The 25699-nt window shown below is 43.8% G+C and overlaps 1 protein-coding gene across 1 annotated transcript; it reads right to left on the bottom strand.

Annotated features, from left to right (window-relative positions):
* Window positions 1-312: 312 nt before the first annotated feature.
* Window positions 313-22986, bottom strand: LOC121166704 (diacylglycerol O-acyltransferase 2-like protein 6). Its single transcript, XM_040995955.1, has 7 exons — window positions 22802-22986; window positions 6211-6321; window positions 5722-5792; window positions 5177-5381; window positions 3220-3394; window positions 883-1094; window positions 313-467 (listed from the first exon to the last, which is right to left on the bottom strand). Exons 1-7 carry the CDS (start codon window positions 22890-22892, stop codon window positions 313-315), a joined length of 1020 nt encoding a protein of 339 aa, XP_040851889.1. The 5' UTR covers window positions 22893-22986.
* Window positions 22987-25699: the final 2713 nt, after the last annotated feature.

Raw genomic sequence — 25699 nt, 5'->3', positions numbered from 1 at the left:
ATGGTTGACTGCAGTGAGTCCAAGTACTCCCCAGACTGCTTAAAATAAGCAGGGGTGATAGATCAGCTTCCTCTGTTAACTAGACCTCCCCAATCCTCCTCTGTCCCTTTGATTCTGTTCCCCATACTTTCCCTGGGCACTTGGGAAGGGGCTGTAGTTGCCCTGCCTCGATTCATTGGGTAGTGTCTGGCTTGGTTGGGCTCCTCTCCCATCGTTAAACTCCTCTCATTTCCCTAAATTCTTCTTCCCCTATGGTTCTACTTGGGTTCCCCTAAGACTTTGGGAATTTGCTAACAGGGACCTCGACTGCAGTTAAATGATTGTCAGCTCCTGGGTTTCAGGGAAGCCATATTCAACTTTGTGTTGGTCAAACAGCTTGTGCAGAGCACTGATGTAGAGCTTGTGGTACTTGTCTACCGTCTCCTTGTTGGGTCTGTTAATCCTGGGGATAGGCAGGGGTTCACCAACTATGGAAAAAGACAAGAGGCAAACATCAAGTTTCAGTATATGACTTTAACCAATTCCAACTATCCATTCCCCCTGGAGGCCACATACTGACACTCAGTGTTCTGGGTTTCCTCCCCCTTCTTTATTGTTTTTAAACACCTTCTTGTTTTAGTCCCACTCTGGCTTGCATTCTTGGATCCTATACATGCTCAAAAGAGTGCCCACAAGCTTAGGGCAGCTCTTGCGGCAGCTATAAAAATTTTTCCCATCGATGAATGGCCACAGCTATTTATTTAGTTTCCTACCACATCCTGATGTCAGCCACACTAAGATTCCCATGACCCATCCCAGCTGTGACCTGGTTGTCTGATGCCTTGGGTTGGGGAGACACTAAGATCATGAACAGATATGGTCTGGGGATACTGGAAAGCTCACCAACAGTGGTAACGGGCCGGTTGAAAGGCAGGAAGCCCCAGGATCCACGGGTGAGGCCTCGGCCATGGAAAGTACAGAAATTTATTCCCAGGATTCTTTTGCCTATGTTCTGGAAGTGTTTTTGAAAGAACCTTATCCACGTGCCCTCAGGGAAGGTCGTCTGATTGTGAAGTTCATTCTCACCGAAGGTATAGGAAGGGACAAGATAGGCCCTGCAGAGAAAGGGGCAGGAGAGGCTGTGAGCTCTCCAGGAAAGTAGATCCATCTACAGCGCACTGCCCGTGCCACCCCAATCCCGCCCAACCACCACCATCATAGGTCTCAAACTCCAGCATCCAAACATCTGCAGCCTAATGACCCATCTATATGCCCCATCCTCCCAACTGAACTTTCTGAGGGCACCTGCTGTGCTTTGTCCTGAGATGGGAATAAAGGAATTTCAGGAGCGCTAACCACCTTTACTACATGCAACCATGGAGTGACCCACTCTGCTAAGCCTCCTAGCTGGCCACATCATTCCTGACTTGGAAACGCTTCCCAAGCTCCTCATTTTACACCACATGGCTGAGCAGGGCTTTTATATACTACCCCTTCCTACTGGGCCTGCTTCCTCTCCCCTCACTCTTCTCTCCCTGACTGTTTAGCCATTTGGAGTATGTCAAGTTTCTCTTTGTGTCTTCACACCCTCCGCTCACTGTACCTGAGGTGCCTTCCTTCTGTCTTTAAGTAGCCAATTCAGTTGTGTCTTTGAACACACTGATGTTAAAGTTTTGGTGTCATCCCCTTGAACAAACTGCATTTGATTCCCTCTGGTGTCCCCACTGTGGACTAGGTGCCCCTCATTCAGGGCCCATCTTTGTCCCTTGTGAACACTACCCCAGCCCTGTGTGACAGCATTCCCTCCCTTGATTCCCTCAGTGCACAGCTTGGATTCATCATTGAATCTCTAGGGCCTGGCATAGCACCTGCCATGTTGTAGGTCTTCATTGGATGCCTGGCCTCTTTCTCCCTTTTGGTCTGGCAGGCAACACCTCCTAATACTTCAAATCATAACTCAGATGCACCCACCTAAGAAACTTGTGCTCTAGGTCAGTGTCTTTACAGAAATTAGTGCTTCAGTAGTACTTTGTACATATATCTGTACAACACTTTATTCATTCAACAAGTATCTATTAAGTTCTAAGTATCTGGGCCCGGTGGTGTGGCCTAGCTGCTAAAGTCCTCACCTTGAACGCCCCAGGATCCCATATGGGCGCCGGTTCTAATCCCGGCAGTTCCACTTCCCATCCAGCTCCCTGCTTGTGGCCTGGGAAAGCAGTCGAGGATGGCCCAAAACTTTGGGATCCTGCACCCATGTGGGATATCCGGAAGAAGTTCCTGGATCCTGGCTTTGGATTGGCATAGCACTGGCTGTTGCGCTCACTTGGGGAGTGAATCATTGGACGGAAGATCTTCCTCTCTGTCTCTCCTCCTCTCTGTATATCTGACTTTCCAATAAATAAATAAATCTTAAAAAAAAAAAAGCTCTAAGTATCTGCATTATTTCAGGTCCAGGAAACATAATGTTTTAAATGAACAAAATTGTCCTCAAATCTGGCATTGTGATACATCAGGCTAAGCAGCCATCTGTGACATCTATGGCATCCCATATTGAAGCCAGGTCTAGATCAGGCCAAAATCAGCAACCAGAAACTTCATCCAAGTCTCCTATATGGGTGGCAGGGCACCAAACACCTGAAGCATCCTTTGCTGCCTTCCCAGGTGCATCACTAGGGAGCTGGATCAGAAGTACTTGAACCAGTGCTCTGATATGCGTTGCTGATACCGTAAGTGTTATTTTAACCTGCTGAGCCACAATGCCAGCTCCTATATTTTGTAAGTGTATATGCAATATATGTATTCTACATGGGACCTAAAATCCACAAGGACCAGATCTTATTTATGTTCATATCTTCAATGCCTAGCTCTGTGCCTGAGACACAACAGGGATTCAATAAACTCTGAGTAAATGCACTCTGTTATCAAATCAAGGTGTATGGTCCTTGCAGTTCTCAGGGCATCCAGACCAGTGCCTTCCTCTCTGGGCAGATTCTCAGCAGGTTGATACTGAGGGAAATCCCACTGTCTCAGCCTATTAGGCTAATGGGCAGAACATAAAAGGTCTTTTGCTGTCCTTCTTCAATTTCAAATGAGAAAAGTATCCATGGCAGTAAGTGTGCAGGCTCAGACACGGCAAGGCACAGTGTGGAGGGATAGAGAGAAGCCATCAGAGTGAAGGGGGGACCCCTCAACCTATGACACACAGACAACAGAGCTCCAGAACCTAGGGACACTCACCCAGTCTTCAGTGCCAACTTCACAAAACCTTTCCGCTCTTTGAGGAAGATGATGGGGGTTCTGGGTTGGCTCAAGAGGGCTTCTGTAGCTCCACCCACCACAATAATCACGGCATTACCTGAACCTTTTTGGGTCAACAGGTAATTCAAGGCTGACTTGCTTACTGGGCACAAACCTGTAAAACAAAAAAGTTAAGTGGCAGCAGATACTTGGCCCCTGAGCATGAGATGAAGGGTCCCCCCAGCTCTTTCTATTTGAGAAAACTTTTGTTTCTTGACTTTTGCTGTTTCTATCTTCTCTTCGTCTTCCATGTACTGGATTAACCCCTGCCTAGCTGCTTGCACTGGGGATTTAGGAATTTCATTTACTCCAAGGAGATGGAGATGATGCTGTACTGCAGCTTCTCTGCTTGCATCCACACCCACCATACTAACTTCTAGATCAATAGCATTGAAGGCCACACCTTCCCTCTCTACAATTAACCGGTTGTCTTTTACCCAGCCAAGGCTGACAGCATTGGATGCTCTCCAGAATCTTCCCTCCAGGACTCATCAGGGCTAACTGATCAGCCCACTTCCTCCTCAGAACAAGCTGCCAAGCAGGAGCCATTGGTTGGAATTTCTTCTGAGAAAGCCAACAAAGGAATCTACCCAAGCCGAATTGAAATGTAGATGAATGATCGCATATAGATGACAACTTGATGTTCAACAGTAGTCACAGTGTTTTTCATCACCCCTCTCTCTCATCTTTGCCCTGTACTCACTTTCTCTTTTCTATAGGGGTGGCAGAAATTGCTTCCAGGCTCTAGCCATTGAAAGAGACCTGTGCTCCAGAGAGGTTAACATAAACATCCTGTGGTACTCCAGTGGTCCCACTTGCCCTTGACCCCAGACAAATGTATCTTACATTTGTGTTGAGCTTCAGATGGTTTTTTGTTCTGCAGAAGAATGAATACATATCTAAATGGGAGGACATTTGTCACAATACCATAATTGAGAACTTGGCAGGGGAAAGTTATCTTGGATTCTGATGTATGCATATCTTTTATCCCTTGGTATCCAATGTAAGAATGCAAGTTTTTCTTAAGGAGTGGAGAACATGGGCTAGGAATGTACTAGCTAGTATGAGAGATGTTAATATGTCTTTGATGGGCTTAGTGCAATGGTTCAATTGGTTAATCCTCTCCTGTAAGCACCAGGGTCCCATATGGGCATCAGTTCATGTCCTGGCTGTTCTACTTCTCATCCAGTTCCATGTTTGTAGCCTGTCTACTTGTTCACCCTTCCCAAGCACCCTCAATGGCCAGAGCTGAACGAATCTGAAGCCAGGAGCTTCTCCTGGGCCTCCCATGTGGGTACAGGATCCTAAGCCTTTGGGCCATCCTTCACTGCTTTCTCAGGCTTCAGGCAGGGAGCTGAAAGGGAAGTGGAGCAGCAAGGACAAGAACTGGCACCCATATGGGATCCAGGTGCATGCAAGGTGAGGATTCAGCCACTGAGTAATTGCACCGAACCCTAAAAATAAATAAGCCTTAAAAAAAACAATAAAATGTCTTTGACACCCTAGGATGAAAGTTGCTGTACAAATAACTTGCCAAAAGAATCCAACTGGTACTCCAGCAAGGATTCTGGTGAAGTTCATCTGAGCTGCCCCATTCATGATTGATTCTCCCTGCATTTGTGTTTAATACTTGTTCTTCATCCTCTGTGGATCCTGAACTCCAGCCTTCTGGTTCGCCCTCGGAAAGGAATTCTGGCAAGTCATGCATTTTGCATACTCCCAGCCAAGGAACTTGGACAGAATCTGATGCTTGGCCACCCTACTTGTTATTGGTGGAGTGTATTCCAGACTCATTTTCTGCCAAATCCTCTTCCAGCATAGGCCAGGCACTGTCAGAGCTTTTTAGGGTTGGAGCCCTGAGGTAGGCTAGGAAAGTGGAATGATTCTGTATACTCACCCATTGACATCACATAATCTCGCACAATAGGAATCCAGAAAATCCCTTCCAATGTTGCTAGAGAGGGATTGATGGATGGGAACATCTTAGCAAAGCCAGTGGCCTCAGTGGCAAAGTTGATGAAGGCACCATAAGAGACAATCCCATGGGGGTGGTTGGCAATGATGTAGTTGTGTCTGGGAGAAAGGTCATGAGTCTTCACAAGCTGTTAGAGGGAGATTGAGTGAGAATATTGACTAACAAGAAGGAAGAGAAGTCATGGAGACTGAGTATCCTATTGGCAGCCCCAAATCCCAGTTTAGTTGGATTTCATCACTACCATCAGATTGGCAAAGAAGTCATGCTAATAGGGAGGTTGACATACGTTTGCTACTGCAGGAATGGCCGCTATTCACCTGCCTCCCCTCCTGCCCATCCTGCTGTGTATTATTCCTCAGGATGTTGACCTTTATTGCTGCCCACCAAAGTCTTTGAAAACAAGGAGCTGAGAAAGGAGTGAGAGTCTGGATAACAGCGTCTGAGGGCACCCAGAGAAGGGCAGTCACCTTTACAGGGAAGTAATTTCGGAAGTACTTCCAGAGGGTCCAGTTCCGTACCCAAGCTGAACGTCTACCACCTGTGGGTGGAGAAAGGAAGGAAAGAGCAGGTGGGGTATTTAGCTCCTCTGGGTCTCCCAGAGATGGAGAGTGTTACCTGCCATTCTCACATCACTGGAGGGGCCTCTCACACCTATAAGCAGTAGGGACTTTCATCAGGTCCAGCCTCAAAATGCTACCTCCTTGGGAGCCAACGAGTGCTAGGGTGCTAGGGAAATAAACCTGAAGCCGAGAGCACTTAGCTGAAACCTCACCCTCTTAATTGTTCCTGCGCAGCGTGGCAAAGACCTGTGTTCCTGTTATTTGCTCTTTCCTCTCCGTTCCACCCCTCCCCTCTTGGCTCCTCCTCCTTTCCCTCTTTCTCTCCTTTTTTCTCTCTCTCCACCTCTTTCTTCCTATGAGACTATCCTCAGCTGACCATGCTGCTCCATCTCTTACCTTGACTGTGGGTGTTCCAATCATAGATGAGCCAGGCCAATGAGAACACAGCCACGGACCAGAACTTAGAGAACATCAGAAAGTAGGGGATGAACAGAATGGGAATAGCCCCTGAGGAGACACAAAGGGATGATGCCTTCAGTTCCTTCTGTGCTTTAGCACAGCTCCCATCACCCCTCCCTCAGGCCTAAACTTGCCCTCTTACTCTCACTCTGACCTAGCTCTGCTGGATTCCAGGCTGACCTCTGGGTCCTTGGATGTGGGTTCCCTGAGAGAGTGAGATCTTAACGGAGGGAACAGCACAACCCTGAGGCTTTCAGAGCAGATCCTCAGCCAAGGTCAAAGGATGGCCAAAGGTTGGAAAATTGTTTCTAAAAGCTTGACTCTCTGTTATCAAGCTGTTAAATCTGTGCGTTCCCACAGAGAGTGGCTCCCTGCAGTGTGCAGGCTGTTTGATGATGGGAAGAAAACACAGGTTAGAAAGCTGCTTTCCTGTGTTCTCCTTTGTTCCATTCCAAATGTCACAGTATTTCGCCTTTTTTCAGAAGGCAGCAGAGAGAGACATATCAAGCTGTGAAATGCAAACGTGGTAGATCTTAACAGCAGTGGGAATTGAATTTCATTAAAAAAAAATCTGTATTCATGTGAATGATGGGCTGAATACACATATTGTGAAGAAGGGAGAATCTAGCCAAGGGCAGGACTTCTTTGACCAGGTGTCACATCATAGTAGCTGAACGTTACAGAGAAAGGGAAGAAACTCAAAAGTTTACCTGTTAGCAGGTTTGTTTGGAGATATGAAAACAGCAGAAGAGAAGAATGAATGGGCACTGCCAGTGCAGACTCTGGAAGGCAGCAGATGATGGCTCAAGTGTTTGGGTCCCTGCCACCAAGGCAGGAAGCCTGGGTTGAGTTTCTGATTCTCAGCCTTGCTTAGCTCATTTCTAGCCAATGTGGGCATTTCAGGAGTGAATCAATTAGCTGAAGCGCACTCTCTCTTTCTCCTCTCTCTTCCACCGCCCCCCTCAAAAAAATAATTTTAAGTATCTCCATGTTAGGAAGCAGAAGAAACCTTTGGCTGACTTTCTGGCCAAAAAACTGGCCTGGGTTGGGGAGGTGCAGTGGGGGTTAGCACAATGGCTCAACTGGCAAATCCTCTGCCTGCAATACCAGCATCCCATATGGGTGCCAGTTCGTATCCTAGCTGCTCTACTTCCCAAATAACTCCAATGAATGACCGTAACAGCCCGAGCTGAGACGACCAGAAGCTAGGAGCCTGAAGCTTCTTCAGGGTCTCCCACATGGTCTGTAGGGTCCCTCAGCTGTTTCTCCAGGCCACAAGTAAGGAGTTGGATGGGAAGTGGGGCAGCCAGGACACAATTCCATGACATATGGGATGCCAGTGCTTGCAAATGAAGGATTAGCAGACCGAGCCATTCTGAGTCTCCCACAGAGGTACAATGTCCCAAGGCTTTGGGCCATCCTCTACCACTTTCCCAGACCACAGGCAGGGAGCTGGATGAGAAGTGGAGCAACCTGGACATAAACTGGTGCCCATGTGGGATCCTGGCGCATGTAAGGCAAGGACTTTAACCACTAGGCTTCTGTGCCAGCCCCTTGTTAGTATTATTTTAAGCTAGTTTTTGAATATGATGTGAAGTTTTGTTACATATGGATATCTAGTTGTTCTAATAATGTTATTGAAAATAATTGTCTTCCTTCACTGAATTGATTTCGTGTATTTGTCAAAAATCAATGGCCTTATTTGTGTGAGTCTGTTTCTTTATTTTGTTCCAGGATTCTGTGTCTACTCCTTTATCAATATAACACTCTTTTGATTATAGCAGTCTTTATTAAGTACTAAAATCAGATATTGTGATCTTACCAACTTTATTTTTTGTCAAAATTATTTCAGTTACTGTGGAGCTTTTGTTTTTCTATATATTTTTAATTGGTTTGTCTAAGCCATCAGGAGTTTTTGAAATTAAACTTTTTTTTTGTTTTGAAAAAGAGCAGAAAGTTTGCAGGAATATTTTAATAGAATCCCATATAACCTTCACCTAGACCTATTAATTGTTCACATTTTCCATTTGATTGTCTCTAAATATAAAAATATAAGTATATACATACGTGGTTGTACTTTGGAGTACATTGCAGTGAGTGTAATCATTTAGTGCTAAACACCTTAGTGTGTAGTTTCCATAAATAAAAATATTCTCTTGCTTTAAAACAACTACAGGGCTACTATCAAATTTAAGAATTTTTAAAAGTTTTATTTTATTGGAAAGATAGATTTACAGACACAAATTTCTTCCTTTTGTTGCTTCACTCCTCAAGTCCACAACAGCCAGAGATGAACCAATCAGAAGTAGGGAGCCAGGAGCTTCTTCTGGATCTCCCACATGAGTGCAGGGTCCCAAGGCTTTGGGCATCCTTTCCTGCTCTCCCAGGCCACAAGCAGAGAGTTGGATGGGAAGTGGAGCAGCCAGGATATGAACTGGAGCCCATATGAAATCCTGGCATGTGCAAGGCCAGGATTTAGCCACTGCAGCACTGCACCACTGCACCACCGCACTGGGCCCATCAAATTTAAAAAATGTAATACTGATGCATAACTCTTATCTAAAATGCCCTGCTGGGAGTTTTATTTGAATTGAATTACATTTATGGTTCTATTTGGGGAGAACTGACATCTTTACTATATTGGATTTTCTAATCTGTGAATACAATATATCTAATTATTTAGATAGTTTATTTCATTCATTAGTGCTTTGTTTGTCCTTCAGTATCTTTGGTGAATTGGTTCCAGGACTTCCTGTAGACACACAAATCTGTTCCTTGTGTAAAATGAAGTAGTATTCGTATGTAGTATTTGTAGTATTTGACCAATGCACATCTTCCTGTGTCTCTTAAATAATCTCTAGACAACGTATAATATCTGATACAATGAAAATGCTTCATAAATAGTTGTTGTATTGTACTGTTGAGGGCACAGTGACAAGAAGGAAAACATCTGTGTGTTTAAAATAGCTACAGATGTGTGTTGTGACCATTGGAAAGTGAACCAGTGGGCGCGAGATTCCCTTTCCTCCTCTCTCTGTAACTTTGCCTTTCAAATAAATAAATAAGCAAATAAAGTAAACTGACATTCATTAAAGTTCTTATCAAAGAGCTTTTGCAAGTAGCAGGCAGAAGAAAAAGTGTTTCAGTGCTTACAGTGCTTAAAATGTTAGTTCTTCCCATTTTGCATTGTGCTCAGCCACCCCTCTCAACCCACAATTTTGTTCTCAATACTTAGTGTCCTCCAAATATTAAATATCTAATGTCACAGAATTCAGAGATAGAAAACATCTTTTAAGGCATGCTTATTCCTAACACATTTTAAACCACTGAGAATCATTCAGTTTTTCTTAAATCAGGAATATGGTTGGGGAAAAAAGCACTTTATATTTTTAAATCCTAAAGTAACTAAGAAAACATCTATTGGTTAGTGTTTTTTTAAGTGTGTAAATCATGTAAACATAGCTAAGTTTAAGGATCTAGGTGAGTAAATGGCACAAACAGGGATTTAAAGCTAATTGTTCAGACAGAAACCATCTTTGAAAAAAAATTGCACATGTGCTACACTGAGATCATGTGTTATAATGAAAATGAGAAAACAAACTGCTTTCTCCGGAGAATGTAGTGAGATGATTGGGTAGTGGGAGGAAGAAGACAAAGAATTCCCAACATAGCTGTTCCATAGGGAAAGTACAAATCTCCATAGAAACTCTTTTAAAGAGCTACAGTTCTACAGAATGTTGTTTAGTGAAGCAGCAAAGCCACCTAAACAGAGCATGAGATGCAGCTGAGATGTGGTTGAACTCGGGGAATGTTTTGGATATTCAAGTTGGTCAAATCTGTGATGGCATTGCCTCTGTAAAATGGCTGGGTTGTGGTGAATCAGGTTAAGCTGCTACTTGCAATGTGACATCCGTTTTTGGAGGTCTGGTTCAATTTCTGGTTGCTCTGCCTCAGATCCAAATCCCTTGCTAATGCGCTTAGGAAAGCAATGGAAGATGACCGAAGCAATTGGGGCCCTGCCAGCATGTGGAAGACCCAGATGGAGGTTCAGAGTCTTGGCCTTGGCCTGGCCCAACCCTGGCCATTGTGGCCATTTGTAGAGTGAACCTGCAAATATAAGATCTCTCTTTCTCTGTGTCACTCTGCCTTTCAAATAAGTAAAATCAATCTTTAGCAACAAGAAAAACAACAAAAGAATCTATGGAAATGGAGGACCCTCTGCATATTTTATTTTTGTTTATATTGATCTTTCAAAAGTCTTTTTTTTTTTTTGCATTTAAAAATATTTTTTGGTTTTACGGTATGGTTCTATAGGCTCTAGGGTTGCCCGTGCCCTTCCCCTGGTCCCTCCCTTCGTCCCCCTTAATTTCTCCTCTAGTTTTACAATGGATGTCCTTCATGAACAGTCACAAGTCCATCATGCTGTTATTGAAGTGTTTCCCGACAATGTAGGCATGGACATTGTCAGAGAGTCCATCATCTTACTGTTAGGATGTATTCAATTCTTTCACTGGGAGTCCATCTTTGATCCATATGCATAAAAACATACAGCACTTTGTCTGCGTATCTGAACATATCAGTCCTGCTACACTTTCATTATATATTCCCTAACTTACAGAACCAGTGAGCACAGTCCACAACAGGGTGAAAATAATAAATTTTCATCAACATGAAGTTAACAAACATGCTACAAAAATAAAAATGCATCACAAGAGTGGTGAAAACAGGAATCAAAAACCTTCTTGTAGGAATAGATGCTAGTGCATGACCCTTGTGGCGCTGAAGGAATTACAGTTAAAAACTAGACCTTCATTACTCATGAGATGTAGCAAAACAGTGTTGAAATGGACATTTACAATCTCAGGTGTTTACAAGCAATCCATCTCTTATGGATGATCAATTAATGAATCACAAGAACTTATTGGGAGAGATACAAATAACTAGGAAGTGCAAAAAGATAAGATTTACAGCAAAAACAATTAGATTTGACACTACAAAACTGCAAATTGAAACAAGAAAGAGCCATTCCATAAGAAGATGAGCAAAATAACCCCTAGTCATATTAGCATTGAGATTTTTGATGGAAGTTATATTAGTGCAAATGTGGTATCTGATGTTTTGGGATTGGCTCATTTCCCTTAGCATAATGGTCTCCAATTTGGCCCATTTGGCTGCAAATGATTGTATTTCATTCTTTTTAATAGCTGAGTAGTACTCCATAGAATAGATGAACCACAGTTTCTTTATCCAGTCCTCTGTCAGTGGGCATCTAGGTTGTTTCCAAGTTTTTGCAATTGTTGATTGTGCTGCAATGAATACAGGGGTGCACATTGCTTTCTCATATCCTTTGGATATATTCCCAGGAGTGCAATTGCTGGGTCATATGGTAGGTGAATTTTCAGTTGCCTGAGTAGCATTGTCCTTTAAAATACTCTTTTTTTTTTTTTTTTATTGTTGCTTACATTGTATTATGTAGTACAGTTTTATAGGCGCTGGGGATTCCCCCCACCCCTCCCATACCCCTCTCCCCAAGGTGGATTCCTCCACCTTGTTGCATAACCATAGTTCAAGTTCAGTTGAGATTCATTGCTTGCAAACACATGCCTAGCATAAAGTTCAGCGTCTTGTTGTCCAGATAAGTTCAGTGGCCTCTTGGGGAGACCTTCTATGGTCTGAAGATAGGTCTAACAGAGTAAAGATCCGGTCAGTTAAAAGCCCCAACAAGGCCTCAGTATCATTTTTGAACCTGTCATTGATACTGTCTCAACCCAGATGTTTCGAAGAATGGAACTTGCATTATTTTTAACATATTGTTTACCCAATACTATGTCAATTAAAATACTCTTTTTAATTGTTTTCTGCTAGTGTATACAAACATGATGAGGGGTTCTTGTTTGTCTCTTTTTTTAATGTGTGATCTGTATCCTGTAACTTGGGTAATCTCATTCGTTAGTTCTTGGAAAGTTTGGGTTTTTAAAAAATGCATTCATTGGAATTTTCCACTTTAACTCTTGTGTAATTGTCAAGCAAAGCCAATTTTCACTCTCATTTTCTTATCTACATGCCTTTGTCTTTTTTCTGTCTTGTTTTGTTTTTGCCTTATTGCACTTGCTAGGACTTTTAGCACCATTGGATATGATGTGTGAATGTAGACATCGTTGCTGTGTCTATAAAGGTTTGGATCATAGTTTGGGTATCACCTGTATTCGTCTGTTAATGAATTAAGGGTGAAAGTTAATGTAATTATGATGCCAGCCCTGAAAAATGATTGGATTGAACTCTGGCTGTTTGGGGGGAGCTCCTCGATTGAATCGTGATGATATTTATAAGGAAAGCCCACTTAAGGGTGGAAGACAACTGTGCTCACTGGCGTGCCGTGTGATCCTGTCTCTGCATGTGTTCTATCATCCACTGTCCTCATCAAATGCCAGACAAATGGGGTCACCTGATCTTGGACACTGAACCTCCAAAACCATGAGTCAAAATAAGCCTTCCTTCTCGCTAAGTAACTTGCAGATATTTTCATTATAGCAACAAAAAGCTAACAAATACAGTTCTCAATGTTTGAGAGAAAGCATTTGTTTTTTCACCATTATTGTGGCATTAGCTTAGGTATTTTTGTAGATGTTCTTAATAAAGCTGAGTAAGTACCCTTTATCCCTAGTCGGATAGAAGCTTCCTTTTTTGGAACTGATTGCATATTGAAGTTTGTCAAATGCTTTTTTCTACATCAATTCATATAATCATGTGCTTTTTTTTTCCCCTCAGTTGGTTGATATGGTAGTCTGCTTTCACTGATTTTTCAAATGTTTGCACTTGCTTTCCTGGGTGAATTTCACTTGATACATAATCCTTTGTAAGATTTGCAGGTACTGGGCCCACGCAATGGCGCAGTAGTTAAGGGCCTCTCCTTGCACGCACGGGATCCCATATGGGTGCCGGTTCTAATCCCAGTGGCCCTGCTTCCCATCCAGCTCCCTGCCTGTGGCCCAGGAAAGCAGCAGAGGACGGCCCAAGGCTTTGGGATCCTGCACCTGCATGGGAGACCCGGAAGAGGCTCCTGGCTTCGGATTGGCATAGCATTGGCCGTTGCGCTCACTTGGGGAGTGAATCATTGGACGGAAGATTTTCCTCTCTGTCTCTCCTCTCTGTATATCCGCCTTTTCCAATAAAAATAAAATAAATCTTTAAAAAAAAAAAAAGATTCGCAGGTACATCCAAAAGTTCACGGAGAAATTGAATTAACATATAAACTTACTTTGTTGGGAAAATTTTCAGAATCCATGCGTATAGCTGGTCTTCAAAAAGTTCATGCAAATGTGTATTATGAAAAAACACTGCAAGGATTTCAAAATTTTTGCACCAAAATAAATGTATCTTTTGTACTTTTTCCTGTCAACTTTTTGAAGTTTGCTCGTATTGCCAATTCAATTGAGGACCTCTGCATTTACATTCACGGGGGATATTGTGGTTTTCTTCTTTTGTATTTTCTCTGTCTTACCTGACCTTTGTATTAGAATCTGGCCTCTCATTGAATTGGGAGAGGTCCTTTCCTCTTCAGCTTTCTGGAAGAGATTGTGTAAAATTGGTGCTATTTCTTTTGAAACCATTTGGATCTGTAGATGGCATTTTAAAAATTAGGGTTTATATCCATTTCATCTTGGATGAGTTTTATTTACTTATGGTTTAGGGGTAAATTCTCCAAATATGATCATTCGCCTAACTTAAAGATGGTACCAATATGAATGATTCTCTCTTTAAACCATCTGTGATTCCACTTACTCTATCACTTTTCCCACATAGTAATAGCCAAATGTATTGTACACTCATCATATAAACTGCTTCATGTGGGATATTTTATTTATTGCTCATACTGACCCCATAAACACAATAATCATTCTCATCTTGTGAATGAAGAACAGATTAGGGGCAGTTATACAAGTCCAAGTTCACACGGCTAGCTGGTTGAGAAGGGTGGATTTACAAACCCAGATTGTCTTACTCCAGTATCTTTAGCCACTAAGCTCTAATCAGCGTTTCCCTTTAGCCAGTAACCATTTCCTATCAATACTCCCAAGCTATGCTATTCCCCACTTCCAAATTACCACTGGGTCCTAGCTCCAGTATCTTCTAAAGAGGCTTCCTGCTTCCTCTTGAGCCATGGCACAGCCTGTGAACTAACTGTAAGCTTACCTCCCACTCTATAGCATATAACCGAGAATGTGGATTAATTTGCCAAAGACACAGATCTGTGGCTTTTTTTTTAAATCTAAATAGGCTGTGAGAGTAATTATAATTCCTATGATTTCCCATAACCTTTAGGGTCAAGTTCATACTCCTACTCCTGGTTTAGAATGCACGGGTGACTTCAGCTCCTGGCCACCAACCTTGGGCTCTGTGGTTCATGCTACTGCTCCTTTTTCAGGTCCTTTAGTTAATTCTCTCTGGCTTCAGGACTCCCTCACACACTGTACCCTTCAAGACTCCTACTTTATCCCTTTGCTTGGCTAGCTCCTATTCATCTTTCAGGATCCAGGGTGTCAAAAGTTCAGCGTTTAAGGCCATTTTTGACTTCTGTTTCTTTGTAAAACAAAACAAAAACAAACAAACAAAACCAAGAAAAACTATCCCTCCATTTGGACCCCTACCCCAATTGTTACTGCTGTCTCCCAGGCCTTCTGCCCTCTGGCCTGGACTGCAGCCAATTGCTTGCTCTTCAATTGTTGGTCTCTTCCCCTTCAGGCTGTTTCCTATACCAGACAGTAGCCAGAACATCTTTGGAGAAAGTAGTAAAGATTTCTACTGTCAAAACAAAAGATTGTAATCAAAGACATGAATAGATTAATTGCCATGATTATTTCAGATTGCAAGTTCTCTCTAATGGGAAGATCAGCTCTGTATGTAAACAAGAGAGTTCTCAGAACAACAACAACAACAAAAATCAGGAAACTGCACAGTGTTCAAGACACTAACTGAATGAATATACACACATACAGGAGAAAAACAGAGGTGATTTCTGCATCCCTTTCTAAGGTACATGTTACATAATGGTGAACATGCTTTTGTGTAGAAAAAAAAATTGAATTCCTTCATCCCTCCCCCAAATATTTAAAGCTCCTAGCCATACATCTTTTTAAAGCACAATCATGTAACATTGTTTGCCTCCTCTGGAACCTTCAATATTTTTTCATGGCTGACAGAATAAAAGTTTGGAAAACAGTCTGATATTCAAAGTATCCCCTGAACTAGAGTCAAATATCTTTATAACCTCATCATTGTCACCCCTCATGCCATTGCTACTTCAGTGTGGTTCATTTATTGTTGCAGGGACAGAGATGATCTGAGGAGGAGTGTGTATGCAACTATTGCAGTCTTCAGTGAATAACATGAAGTCTTGATTATGAGAGAAAATTTCTTGTTAAAAGGTATCCCTTTGGAGTGGTGCTGTGGCACAGTAAGCCAGCACCCCATGGAGCTTCTGCTAATGTGCCTGGAAAGCAGCAGTTGTCCTAAGTGCTTGGGCCCCTGTCACCCACTTGGGAGAACCAACAAAATTCTTGACTCCTGGCTTTGGCTTGATACAGTCCCAGCCATTGCATCCACTTGGGGAATGAAGCAGTAGTTAGAATTACAACAAGCGGGGCAGACACACACACACACACACACACACACACACACACACACACACACACACAGAAAGAGAGAGAGAGAGAGATCTTTCATCTGATGATTCACTCCCCACATGGCCCAGTGGCCAGCCCCAGGCCAGGCTGGAGCCAGGGGCTAGGAGAGCTTCATTTGGGTCTCACACATTGCAGGGACCCAGGGACTTGGGCCATCCTCTATTGCTTTTCCCAGATGCATTAACAGGGAGCTGAATGGGTAGTGGAGCAGCTGGGACATGAACCGGCATCCGTATGGGATGTTAGCATCACAAGTGGTGGATTTACTTTCTATGCTGCAACATCAGCTCCAATAAATAAATCTTTTTAAAAACTCCTTTCAATTTTAATGGGTTCAGCTCAAAGGATACCTCACTGATAGTATCTTTGCGGGTTCCCTCACCATCACATCCCTTCCAACACATTCCCCATGCTTCTATGACCAGCCTTTCACACAGTGGCAAGCATGGGAAGATGGCTCTTGGTAGATATTTGTTTAGACTGAGCGCAGGAAGATGCCCGATCTCCAAATTCACCAAGTGGCAGGTGAAAGTTGGTAAGTAGAGAATCCACCAATGCCTCAGTTCCGGATAGAGGCCTTGGGTTACAGGATGTTCATGCGCGTGTGGTGATGGGTAAGCAGCCATTTCCAGTGGTGAGGTGAAAGACCTGTCACTTCTAATACACGGAAGCATTATGTTTCAAGGCATTGACTGAGGTCTGAGTGCAAGCAACACCTGCCAAACCTAGCCAGCTGGCCCAGTGCCCCTTCAGAAGTCCCTGAGCATGGTTCATCTAGCAAAGAGGAATTTTGTATTGGATCTAAATGAACTATATGCAAAAGAAATTTGTAGGAGTGAGAAAGAAAGAATTCAACAAACATTGACTGATGCAGCCTGATATGAAGCCATAGGGGTAGATTTGGAGCCTGGAAGGAAGAAGATGAAAAATGGTACAAATGGAAATGTAGAAATCACTGTAAGGATAGGTCTCCACGCTATGTATCGAGTATTCAGTACAAAACAGCCCTGTATTGGGCACTTCATGTGTTTTATCTCAATTAGTCATCTAATAGCAGGATTGACTCTGACATGGAAATTCTTCTATCATAGCCAATTCGCAGATGAAGAAACTGAGACTCAGAGAGGACACTCCCCTTCAAGGTCTTTTTTTTTTTTTTTTCCAGGGGGAAAACGTGGGTAGAGTTTGCTGAGACTATTTTATATGCCAAGAGTTATTTGAAGGACTTTGTGTGTGCTAACTTGTACTAATACACATACTGAATGAAGTATCTGTCTGCTAGGAACACTTGGTTTCTTGCGGAAGTTAGGACTGCAGGCTGAATTTTGAAAGAATGGTAGGCTCTTGCCAGATGGTAGGGCGGAGGAAGGGCCATCCACGCACAAAGAAGAATTTGAACAAAGACCTGGTGATAGCAGAGTCCAAGGTCTGGCTGTATCACCATACCCTCAAAAGCCACACAGAAAAAAGATAAAGCTAGGAAGGGAGCTGGGGAGATTGGGCCAGGTGCTGGGGGAAATGAGGAGCCGGTATGCTCTATTAAGCAGATGTGTAGTGGGATCAGATCTGTGTGTCAGGAAGATAATTTGGTATAACTGTGGGAGCAGGAAGGACTGTAGGCAGAAAGATCAACGAAGAGTTTCAGTAATTCAGCCAAGAGGCACTAGGAACCTGAAATAGGCTACTGTTTCTCAAGCAGATTTAAAATACATGGCATGGAGGTAAAAGTTTCAAGCTATTGCAGCCAACTGGGTGTAGGGCCATGGGGCTGTTGTGGTGAGAAACACTTTGATGGACCCTTTACTTTGTCACCTAGAATCTGATTATCGTTTATTCCCTTGGGAGGTGCCATGAACTTGGCATCTAGGGGGCCTGTCTCTGAAGTGGTGGTCGCTTATCTATTGACCAAGTAGCCAGGTTGATTGTGTCATGGTACTACAGTCTGAGGGCATCCACTAAGGGCATTGTGTTTGCAATTTAATGTCTAATTCATTGGTGTTGACAGGTGGGACCTGATGAGGTTAGAAGGGCTTCTGATAAAAATGACTTCAGCTCTTGCTTGCCCTTCTGTTTGGTTGTGTTCTGTTGTCCTTCTTTCCCCCACCAGGGGATGGCATGGCTAGGAAACCTTTCCCAGAGGCTTGTATCTTGACAGTGGACTTTTCAAGCATCAGATCTGGGAAGCCAACAACCTTGCATTGCTTCCACATTCCCACCTCCATGGTATTATGTTAGAGCAAGAAAAAATGGACTAAGATAAGTGGGAGTGGGTGGACTCCCAGTAATGCAATTTCTATAATAGAAAGAAAGAAAATGAACATCTGTTGAGGGTTTTTATTTTTTTTTAATCATCTCATTCATCTTTAGAACATTGCCAAGAGGGAGGTTAGGCTCTGTTTCTGCTATGGTAGAGGCAGGTGTCTTACTTGCTCAAGGTCACATAGAAAAATAATACTTGTACAGGATCTCAAAACAAGTAGTTGGCAGAAGATAGCTAACCCGTCCCCCAAGACTGTGTCCTGTGTTTTTGTAGTATCAGAAGTTAGAAAAAGAGGGCAGGCCCCCCACACAAAGTAGAGGTAGCTAAGAGAAAGAGAAAAAGAGAGAGAGAGAGAGATAACAAAGGGTAACCTTGAAGGTTTCTGAGGAAGCAAAAATCTGAAATCTGCAAAGATCATCAGTGCAGTGACAGGCCTGGGCAAGTGAGAAGTATAATCATGTGCAACACAGCAACACAGACATTATTGGGGAGTTTATTGGGTAGAACAGGCAGAAGATGGAAGTGTCGCTGCCCAGCCTTCCCACACGGAGCACTCTAGACTTTCACAGGTAGGTAGGTGGTCTCACGTTGGCTGGAAAGCATTGCAGAGTAGCTCTGGCTTGAGTAATATCTCAAACAAGGGGTTGCCCGTAGGTAGCCCAGAGCTCTCCTGGCATCTTCCCACTGGAGGGAATGATCAGAGCAGAGGTGAGGGTGTGGGAATGATAGGGCACCTGTTTCTTTTGTGATTAGATAGCCTGAAACACAACCTTCCTGGAGGGGATGAGCTGGTGAGGGATTGGAGCCAGCGAGTGGAGGAGGGACTTGAACACTCAAGCAAACACATTTGTACAGCCCCAACTAGGCCATGGGAAACCACTGACTATACCGGGCAGGAGAGAGATGTAATCAAAGACACTTTTGAAAGACACCCCTGGAAGCGGAGAGCGGACCAGAAAAGAGGACATTGCAACAGTTTGGGGAGATAGTGGCACAGTGCAGAAGAGATAGGTGCAGAGCCAGCCTTGGAAGGCAGGCTCGCCCACAGAAGGGCTTTTTAGTGCCACTGCCAGATGGGGAGGTTCAGGGATAACAGGCTGTTGCAGAACATTTGCAGTAAATGGAATGAAGTTGATTTGGGTACAAAAATATTTTGGAATTTGTGAAACTGAGTGTCTTCAAAAAGTTCATGGAAATGCACATTGCAAAGAAACTGTGTGTGGATTTAAAGTTTATTTAACCGAAGTAAATATCTTTTTTAGATTTATGTGTTCATATGAAGGAGCTATGGGCAGGGGCAGGGAAAGACAGAGAACTTTCCTCTGCAGATTCAGTTACCTGATGGCCACAATGGCTGGGATTGGCCCAAGCTGAAGCCAGGAGCTTCATCTGGATTTTCCACATGGGAGTCAAGAGCCCAAGTACCTGTGCCATGTTCTGCTACTTTTCCTGGAAGCTGTAGCAGAAGTGCAGCAGCTGGGACACAAATCAGCACCCATACAGCCTTTACATCATATATTATACCATACAGTGGCTTTACCATAGCAGTGGCTTTACATCACATCAGCCCCAATAAACACATCTTTGAAAAAAAGAATTTAAAAGGCACAGCAACAGTCGGGGGATGGGTCGTAGGGATATATCTTCCATCCTTTGGTCTACTCAAATATTCACAACAGCCAAAGCTGGGCCAGGCTGAAGCCAGAAGCCTGGAACTTCATCTGGGCCTTCCACGTGGGTGACAGGTGCCCAAGCACGTGGCCCTTCCTCTGCTGTCTTCTCAGGCATATTAGCAAGGAGTTGGATTGAATATGGAGTGGCTGGGGCTCAAACTGGCACACTGATATGGGAGTGGTGGTAAAATCAGAAGCCCATCACACTGTTTTGGGGGAATGTAAAATGGTGTAGCCACTGTGGACAGCAGCATGGCACTTCAGAACATCAAGAAACACAATGACCTTGTGATGTGCCAAGTCCACAGCTGGGCATACCAAAGTTCTCACAAAAGTCTGTGGAGAAAAGCTTATTTGGGTGCCAAAGTTTTTTGAAATCCATAATCTACGGAGGAAGGTCTTTGAAAGTGCCTGGAAAGTGTGTAACATGAATAACAATCTCTTGGGCATCAAAGTAAATTGATCTTTTCATCCATTTCCCATGAGCTTTCTGAAATAATGTTCGGTTTCCAAGAGTTGAAATCAGGGTTGCGGAGAGGTCTGTGTGCCCACCCGTGCACATAGCAGCATCATTCACCGTGCCAAGAGGTAGAAACCCATCAACAGACAAATGGATTAGCAATACAGAGTGTGTCCCCTAAGGTCATGTAAAGGAAAAATGCAGGTCTAGGCTACCACAAGGATGAAGCCCAAGAACATGCTGAGTCAAATAAGCCAGTCAAGAAGACATAAATGATGCATGGCTCTGTTAGGGAAGGCACCTAGAACTGGCAAGTCCACAGAGACAGAGGTTCACCTGGTGACTGCCAGGGGCTAGAAGAAAAGTGAATTAGAGAGCTGCAAAGTTTTAATATGGGAAAACGAGAGATTCTGGAGATGGATGGCAGTGATGGTCTCATAGAAGAAAGAATGTGCCCTTGAAGTGCACATTAACGGGGAAAAGGATGAATTTCATGTTGTTTCTTTTGCCACAATAAGACTTTTTCTTTTCAATGAAAACAAAAGAAAGTATTCACATTTGTTATTTGTGTTGACCCTGCAGACACATTAGTGCAGGGGCCTCTTGCAATCCAGCCTTTCAGCTCTTCCAGGAAGACTTATGCTGGTGAGGTTAAACGGCAGGAGGCACTCCTGGGAGGTGACCACCTTTCCTTCTAGAGCCCTTACACATCCGGCTCTTAGATACACCATCTGCCCTGTTGCCGTCTTTGAGAGAGCAAAAGGGACAGAGAAAAAAATAAACAATGATTTTGGGAGGGGGGGGGGAGAAAAATGAGGACAATTTGAAGCAAAAAGCAGTCCCAGAAGAGCCAGAATGGTTTGGGCATTAGTGTTCCAATACCGTACCAAGACCTTCTGGGCTGGAGGGCACCGCTAGAGGGCCACACTGACTCCCACACACTTGCTCTCTGTGCATGCTCCCTCTGGGACCCAGACTAGAAGTAGTTGGCTGCCTCCAAAATGCCAAGTCTCCCAGAACATCCCTGTCCCTCCCTCTCCAACTACCCTAGCTGAACCTTCTCAAAGGAGCTTTTTCCAGGAAGTAAAATTAGGTACCAAGGCAGACAAAAAAAAAAAAACTAATAAACAGAATAAATAAATTTACTCCTTTTTCCCCCACCATCACTTTTTCCCCACAAAATATTGCATTCTCTCAACTTTTTTGCTTACAAAAATTCAACAGATACATGACAATTGTGTCTATTTACAGGGTACTATGTGATGGGTTTTATATGTATGCACTGTGTAATGAACAATTAGGGTAAACATATATTCTTTCAAGCATTTAGCATTTCTTTATAGTGAAGGTATCCCAAATCCTATCTTCTAGGTGTTTTTAATACAAAAATACATAAGATATTAACACTGTCTATAGTCTCCCAGCTGGACAATAGAACTCTCTAGCTATAACTTAGCAGCCATCAGTCAGTCTTTCTCCAGTCTTCCCTTCACATCCTTTCCTTGACACAGCTGAAGTCCAGTCGCTGATGGGCTTAGCATGATTCGGTGTTCAAAGGCTCAGGCATCCTTTGGCAGTCTCTCGAAGCCTGCGAACTCTTTCTCATTTCCCTTTCTGAATAACATTTCTACATGCAAAACATAAAATGCCCAAACTTCCAAAGGAAACCCATTATGTTAAAAATATAGTCATCCGACTATTGCCTAAAATATGATAGCTATTCCTGACAGAGTTATAGGAGTTGCTACTGCTTCCGTGGTTTATAGCACACACTCATCATTGAATGGACTGCCACATTTCAGCTGGATATTAGCACAAAATAAGGAGGTCATTTTTCTATTCGAGTCCAAAATTCCTTGCCCTCCCCACTCCTCCTCTTTTCCAGCTCTCTCCTGGAATTCTGGACCTAGAAGGGCCCTAGTTAACCTCTGTTCTGCTGGGTCCTACCTGGCTCATCCGTCAGAATGACTTGAGTTCCCCTCATCCAGTTTCCAAGCTTGCCCGTGTGGCCGACCACCCAGAAAGTCCTGGTTCCCCAGGGGAATACCTTGGAGTCGTCAGTGCATTTGCCCAGTGCTGACAGCTGCCCTGCCCTGTGCCCACTGAACAACACTGGCCCTTTGATTATAACTCTAATGAGTCATGCAGGCAGCTCCCAGATTTTCCAGAATTCTCTGAGCCTGATCTTAAAGTTGAAAATCCCCTTTATGCCTGCTTAGCAACACCAACACTGCTCTGACCCCAAAAAAGACTCTATCAGCTAGCTCTTAGGGGACAGCCCCTGAACAGGCAGAGACAGTCTTTAAATCACAACAGTCACAGCCTCACTCTGGGCCCGTTCTTCCCAGGGAGTGGGGGCCAACCAGATGACCTCACCGGAACCTCCTTGCTGGTGGATGTTTGGTCTCTGGTAATATTCCCATGTGTATTCCAACCCTCAGCATTCACTCACCTAAAATGATGTAACCAGGGATCCACTGCAAAACAGAGAGGGTCTGGAGGCACTCCTGGAGATCTAGTCGGGAGAAGAAGGTCATGATCATGGTGCTGGTTTTTTTGTGTGTGATCAGAAGCCCAACCAGAAGCTGAAAGCCACTTAAGCTGAGTAGATTGGAAATGCTTTGCTATAATCTCTTATCCTTGATTCTGTCGAGCTGCTAGGGTTTTGTCAGGTTTCACCAAACCTTTCTTCCACTTTCCCCTGCTCACTGCCCCGCCCCAACTTCCTACACACACATCACCTTGCACATCAGATGAGCTGATCTCCCCATTTAGTATTATTTCTCCATGTGTCCCCAGTTGCAATGAAGCAGAAATAGTTTGAGGTTTACTCTAGTTGTTTTCCTACATGAATACTTAGACTTTTTTTTTTTTTAAGATTTATTGGATGGGCCCTGCACAAGGGCTCACTGGCTAAATCCATGCCTGGCAAGTGCCAATATCCCATATGGGTGTTGGTTTGTGTCCCGGCTGTTCCACTTTACATCCAACTCCCTGATTATGGCCTGAGAAAGCAGTTGAGGACAGCCCAAAGCCTTGCGACTCTGCACCATGTGGGAGACCCAAAGAAGTTTTTGGCTCCTGGATCCAGATCAGCTCAGTTGTGGCTGCTGTGGTCATTTGGGGAGTGAGTAAAGATCTTTCTCTCTGTCTCTCCTTATCTCTGTAGATCTGCCTTTCTAATGAAAATAAGTTGTTTAAAAAGTTATTTATTTTCATTGGAAAGGCAAATCAAATTTACAAAGAGGAGAAATAGAAAGATCCCTCCGTCTGCTGGTTCATTCCCCAAGTGGCTGCAATGGCTGAAGCTGAGTTGATTCAAAACCAGGAGCCAGGAGCCTCCTCTGGGTCTCCAACATGGGTGCAGGGTCCCAGGGCTTTGGGCCATCCTCCACTGCTCCCCCGGGCCACAAGCTGGGAGCTGAATGGAAAGTGGAGCAGCCAGAACATGAGCTGGCATTCATATGGGATCCTGTTGCATGCAAGGCAAATAAATCTTTTTCTAAAAGATTGATTTATCTTAAAGGCAGAGTTACAGAGAGGGAGAAACACACACACACACACACACACACACACACACACACACACACACACACACTTTCCATCTTCTGGTTCATTTTCCAGATGGTCGCAAAGGGTAGGGCTGGTTCAGGCCTAAGAAAGGAGCCAAGAACTTCATCAGGTCTCCCACGAAAGTTCAGGGATCCAAGAACGTGGGTCATCTTCTACTGCTTTCCCAGACACATTAACAGGGAGCTGAATCAGAAGTGAAGCAGTTGGACTTGAATGACTCCAATATGGCATGCTGGCGTCGCAGGCAGAGGCTTTGCTGTTGCACCACAGGGCCAGTGTCTCAGATCCTTCTTTATGCCTCCCTTCCAGTGGGTCTGTAGCCGGTCACAGAGCAGAAGAGGCACAGGCACAGAGCACAGAGCTGGCTTTCAACCTTCACTCTTTCTGGAGGAATTGCCTTTGGCAATGGCTCTGTATGCCTGCAGCTCAGTTGGAGCATTTATGGTTGGAAAACGGTGTAGGATTAGGGAGTTGGAGCCAGTAGGTTTGAGTTCCATTTCCAGCTCTGTCATTTACAAGTCGTTGAGTCTTCAGGCCTCAGTTTTCTTATCTATAAAATGGAGACAATGCTAATACTTCATAGATTGGTTCTGAGGATTAAATGAGTGGATGAACATAAAGTGCTTGGCACCAGAGCTGGCACACAGTAGGTGCTAAATAAGTGTTTCTGGTCATCATGGTTCATTTAGTTTAGTTCATGTCTGTTGAGCAGCTACTAGTTTCAGACTAAGCAATTGCCTTCTGCACACCATCCTTTACAAAATCAAAGGTAGTCAGTGGGCTATGAAGTTTTCAATTTGTTTGTTTTGTATTGCTGTATTTTGAGTGGCTACAATTCAGTAGGTGTTGTTGCTACCTGCAGAGGATTTGGTGCGGGAGAAGACAGACATTATTCTTGCTTTCATTGAGCTTGTACTCTAAGGAAGGAAAAAGATGGTAAAACAAGGAAATTGGGGCTGGTGTTGTGGCATAGTAGATGAAACCATCTTCTGTGGTTCCTATAAAAGTCTTGTTCCAACTGCTCTACTTTCTATCCAGCTCCCTGCTATTGGACACGGGAAATCAGTGGAGGATGGCCCCAGTGTGTGAACTCCTGTACCCACATAGGAAACCTGGTAGAAGCTACTGACCCCTGGGTTCCTGCTTTGGCCAGCTCTGGCCATTGCAACCATTTGGGCAGTGAAACATTGGGTAGAAGATCTCTCTTTCTCTCTAGCTCTGCATTTCAAATGCATAAACAAATCTTAAAATAAATACATAATAAAAAATAAATACAGATAAAAAGGTCTATCCACTTAGACATTTCCTAGAGAAAAGGCTAATCATTGTAGCTTCAGGCTTTAACTACACAGGGTACTCAACTGTTGAATGGAAGTGAAAGGACTGTTGGGAAAATCAAATGCTCAAATGAGGTTCTACAAGTGTAAGGGAACATTGAACCCATCATTGCTTTCCAGGTAGAACTCTGCCTTCCTCCTACTTTCCACTCCAGTTTGACCTTCCTGCTTGGCCTGAGGAACACGACTTTGGAGATGAGCTCAGTGCTCATCAATTTTGCTTGGTTGTCTGCTTTCATTCTTCTCTGATCTTGGATGACCCCTTAGCATGGTATCTCCTTGTCCTCTTCTTGCTTTCTTCTGTCCTGGGGCTATCTGGAGTTCCCAGACTGCAGATGGCATAAGACACACTGGAGGACAGCTGCACAGAATTTGCAGAGGAGCAAGAAAGGAGGCAGCTGAAGCACTGCAGACTTGCAAAGCAGATAACTCCAAGGGCC

Source organism: Ochotona curzoniae, unplaced genomic scaffold (assembly GCF_017591425.1).
Source record: "Ochotona curzoniae isolate NIBS_2020 unplaced genomic scaffold, NIBS_Ocur_1.0 patch213, whole genome shotgun sequence".
Taxonomy (NCBI): Eukaryota; Metazoa; Chordata; class Mammalia; order Lagomorpha; family Ochotonidae; genus Ochotona; species Ochotona curzoniae.
The sequence above is the reverse complement of the archived record's forward strand: the minus strand, read 5'-3'. Positions and strand labels throughout refer to the sequence as shown.

Excerpts from the sequence above, each read along its gene's own strand:
- LOC121166704 (XM_040995955.1), bottom strand. The coding sequence starts at position 22,892 with ATGATCATGACCTTCTTCTCCCGACTAGATCTCCAGGAGTGCCTCCAG. Across the intron at positions 5,382-5,721 it reads GAAATTACTTCCCTGTAAAG|CTTGTGAAGACTCATGACCT; the intron begins GTGACTGCCCTT and ends TCCCTCTAACAG. Across the intron at positions 1,095-3,219 it reads AAGTTGGCACTGAAGACTGG|GGCCTATCTTGTCCCTTCCT; the intron begins GTGAGTGTCCCT and ends CTTTCTCTGCAG.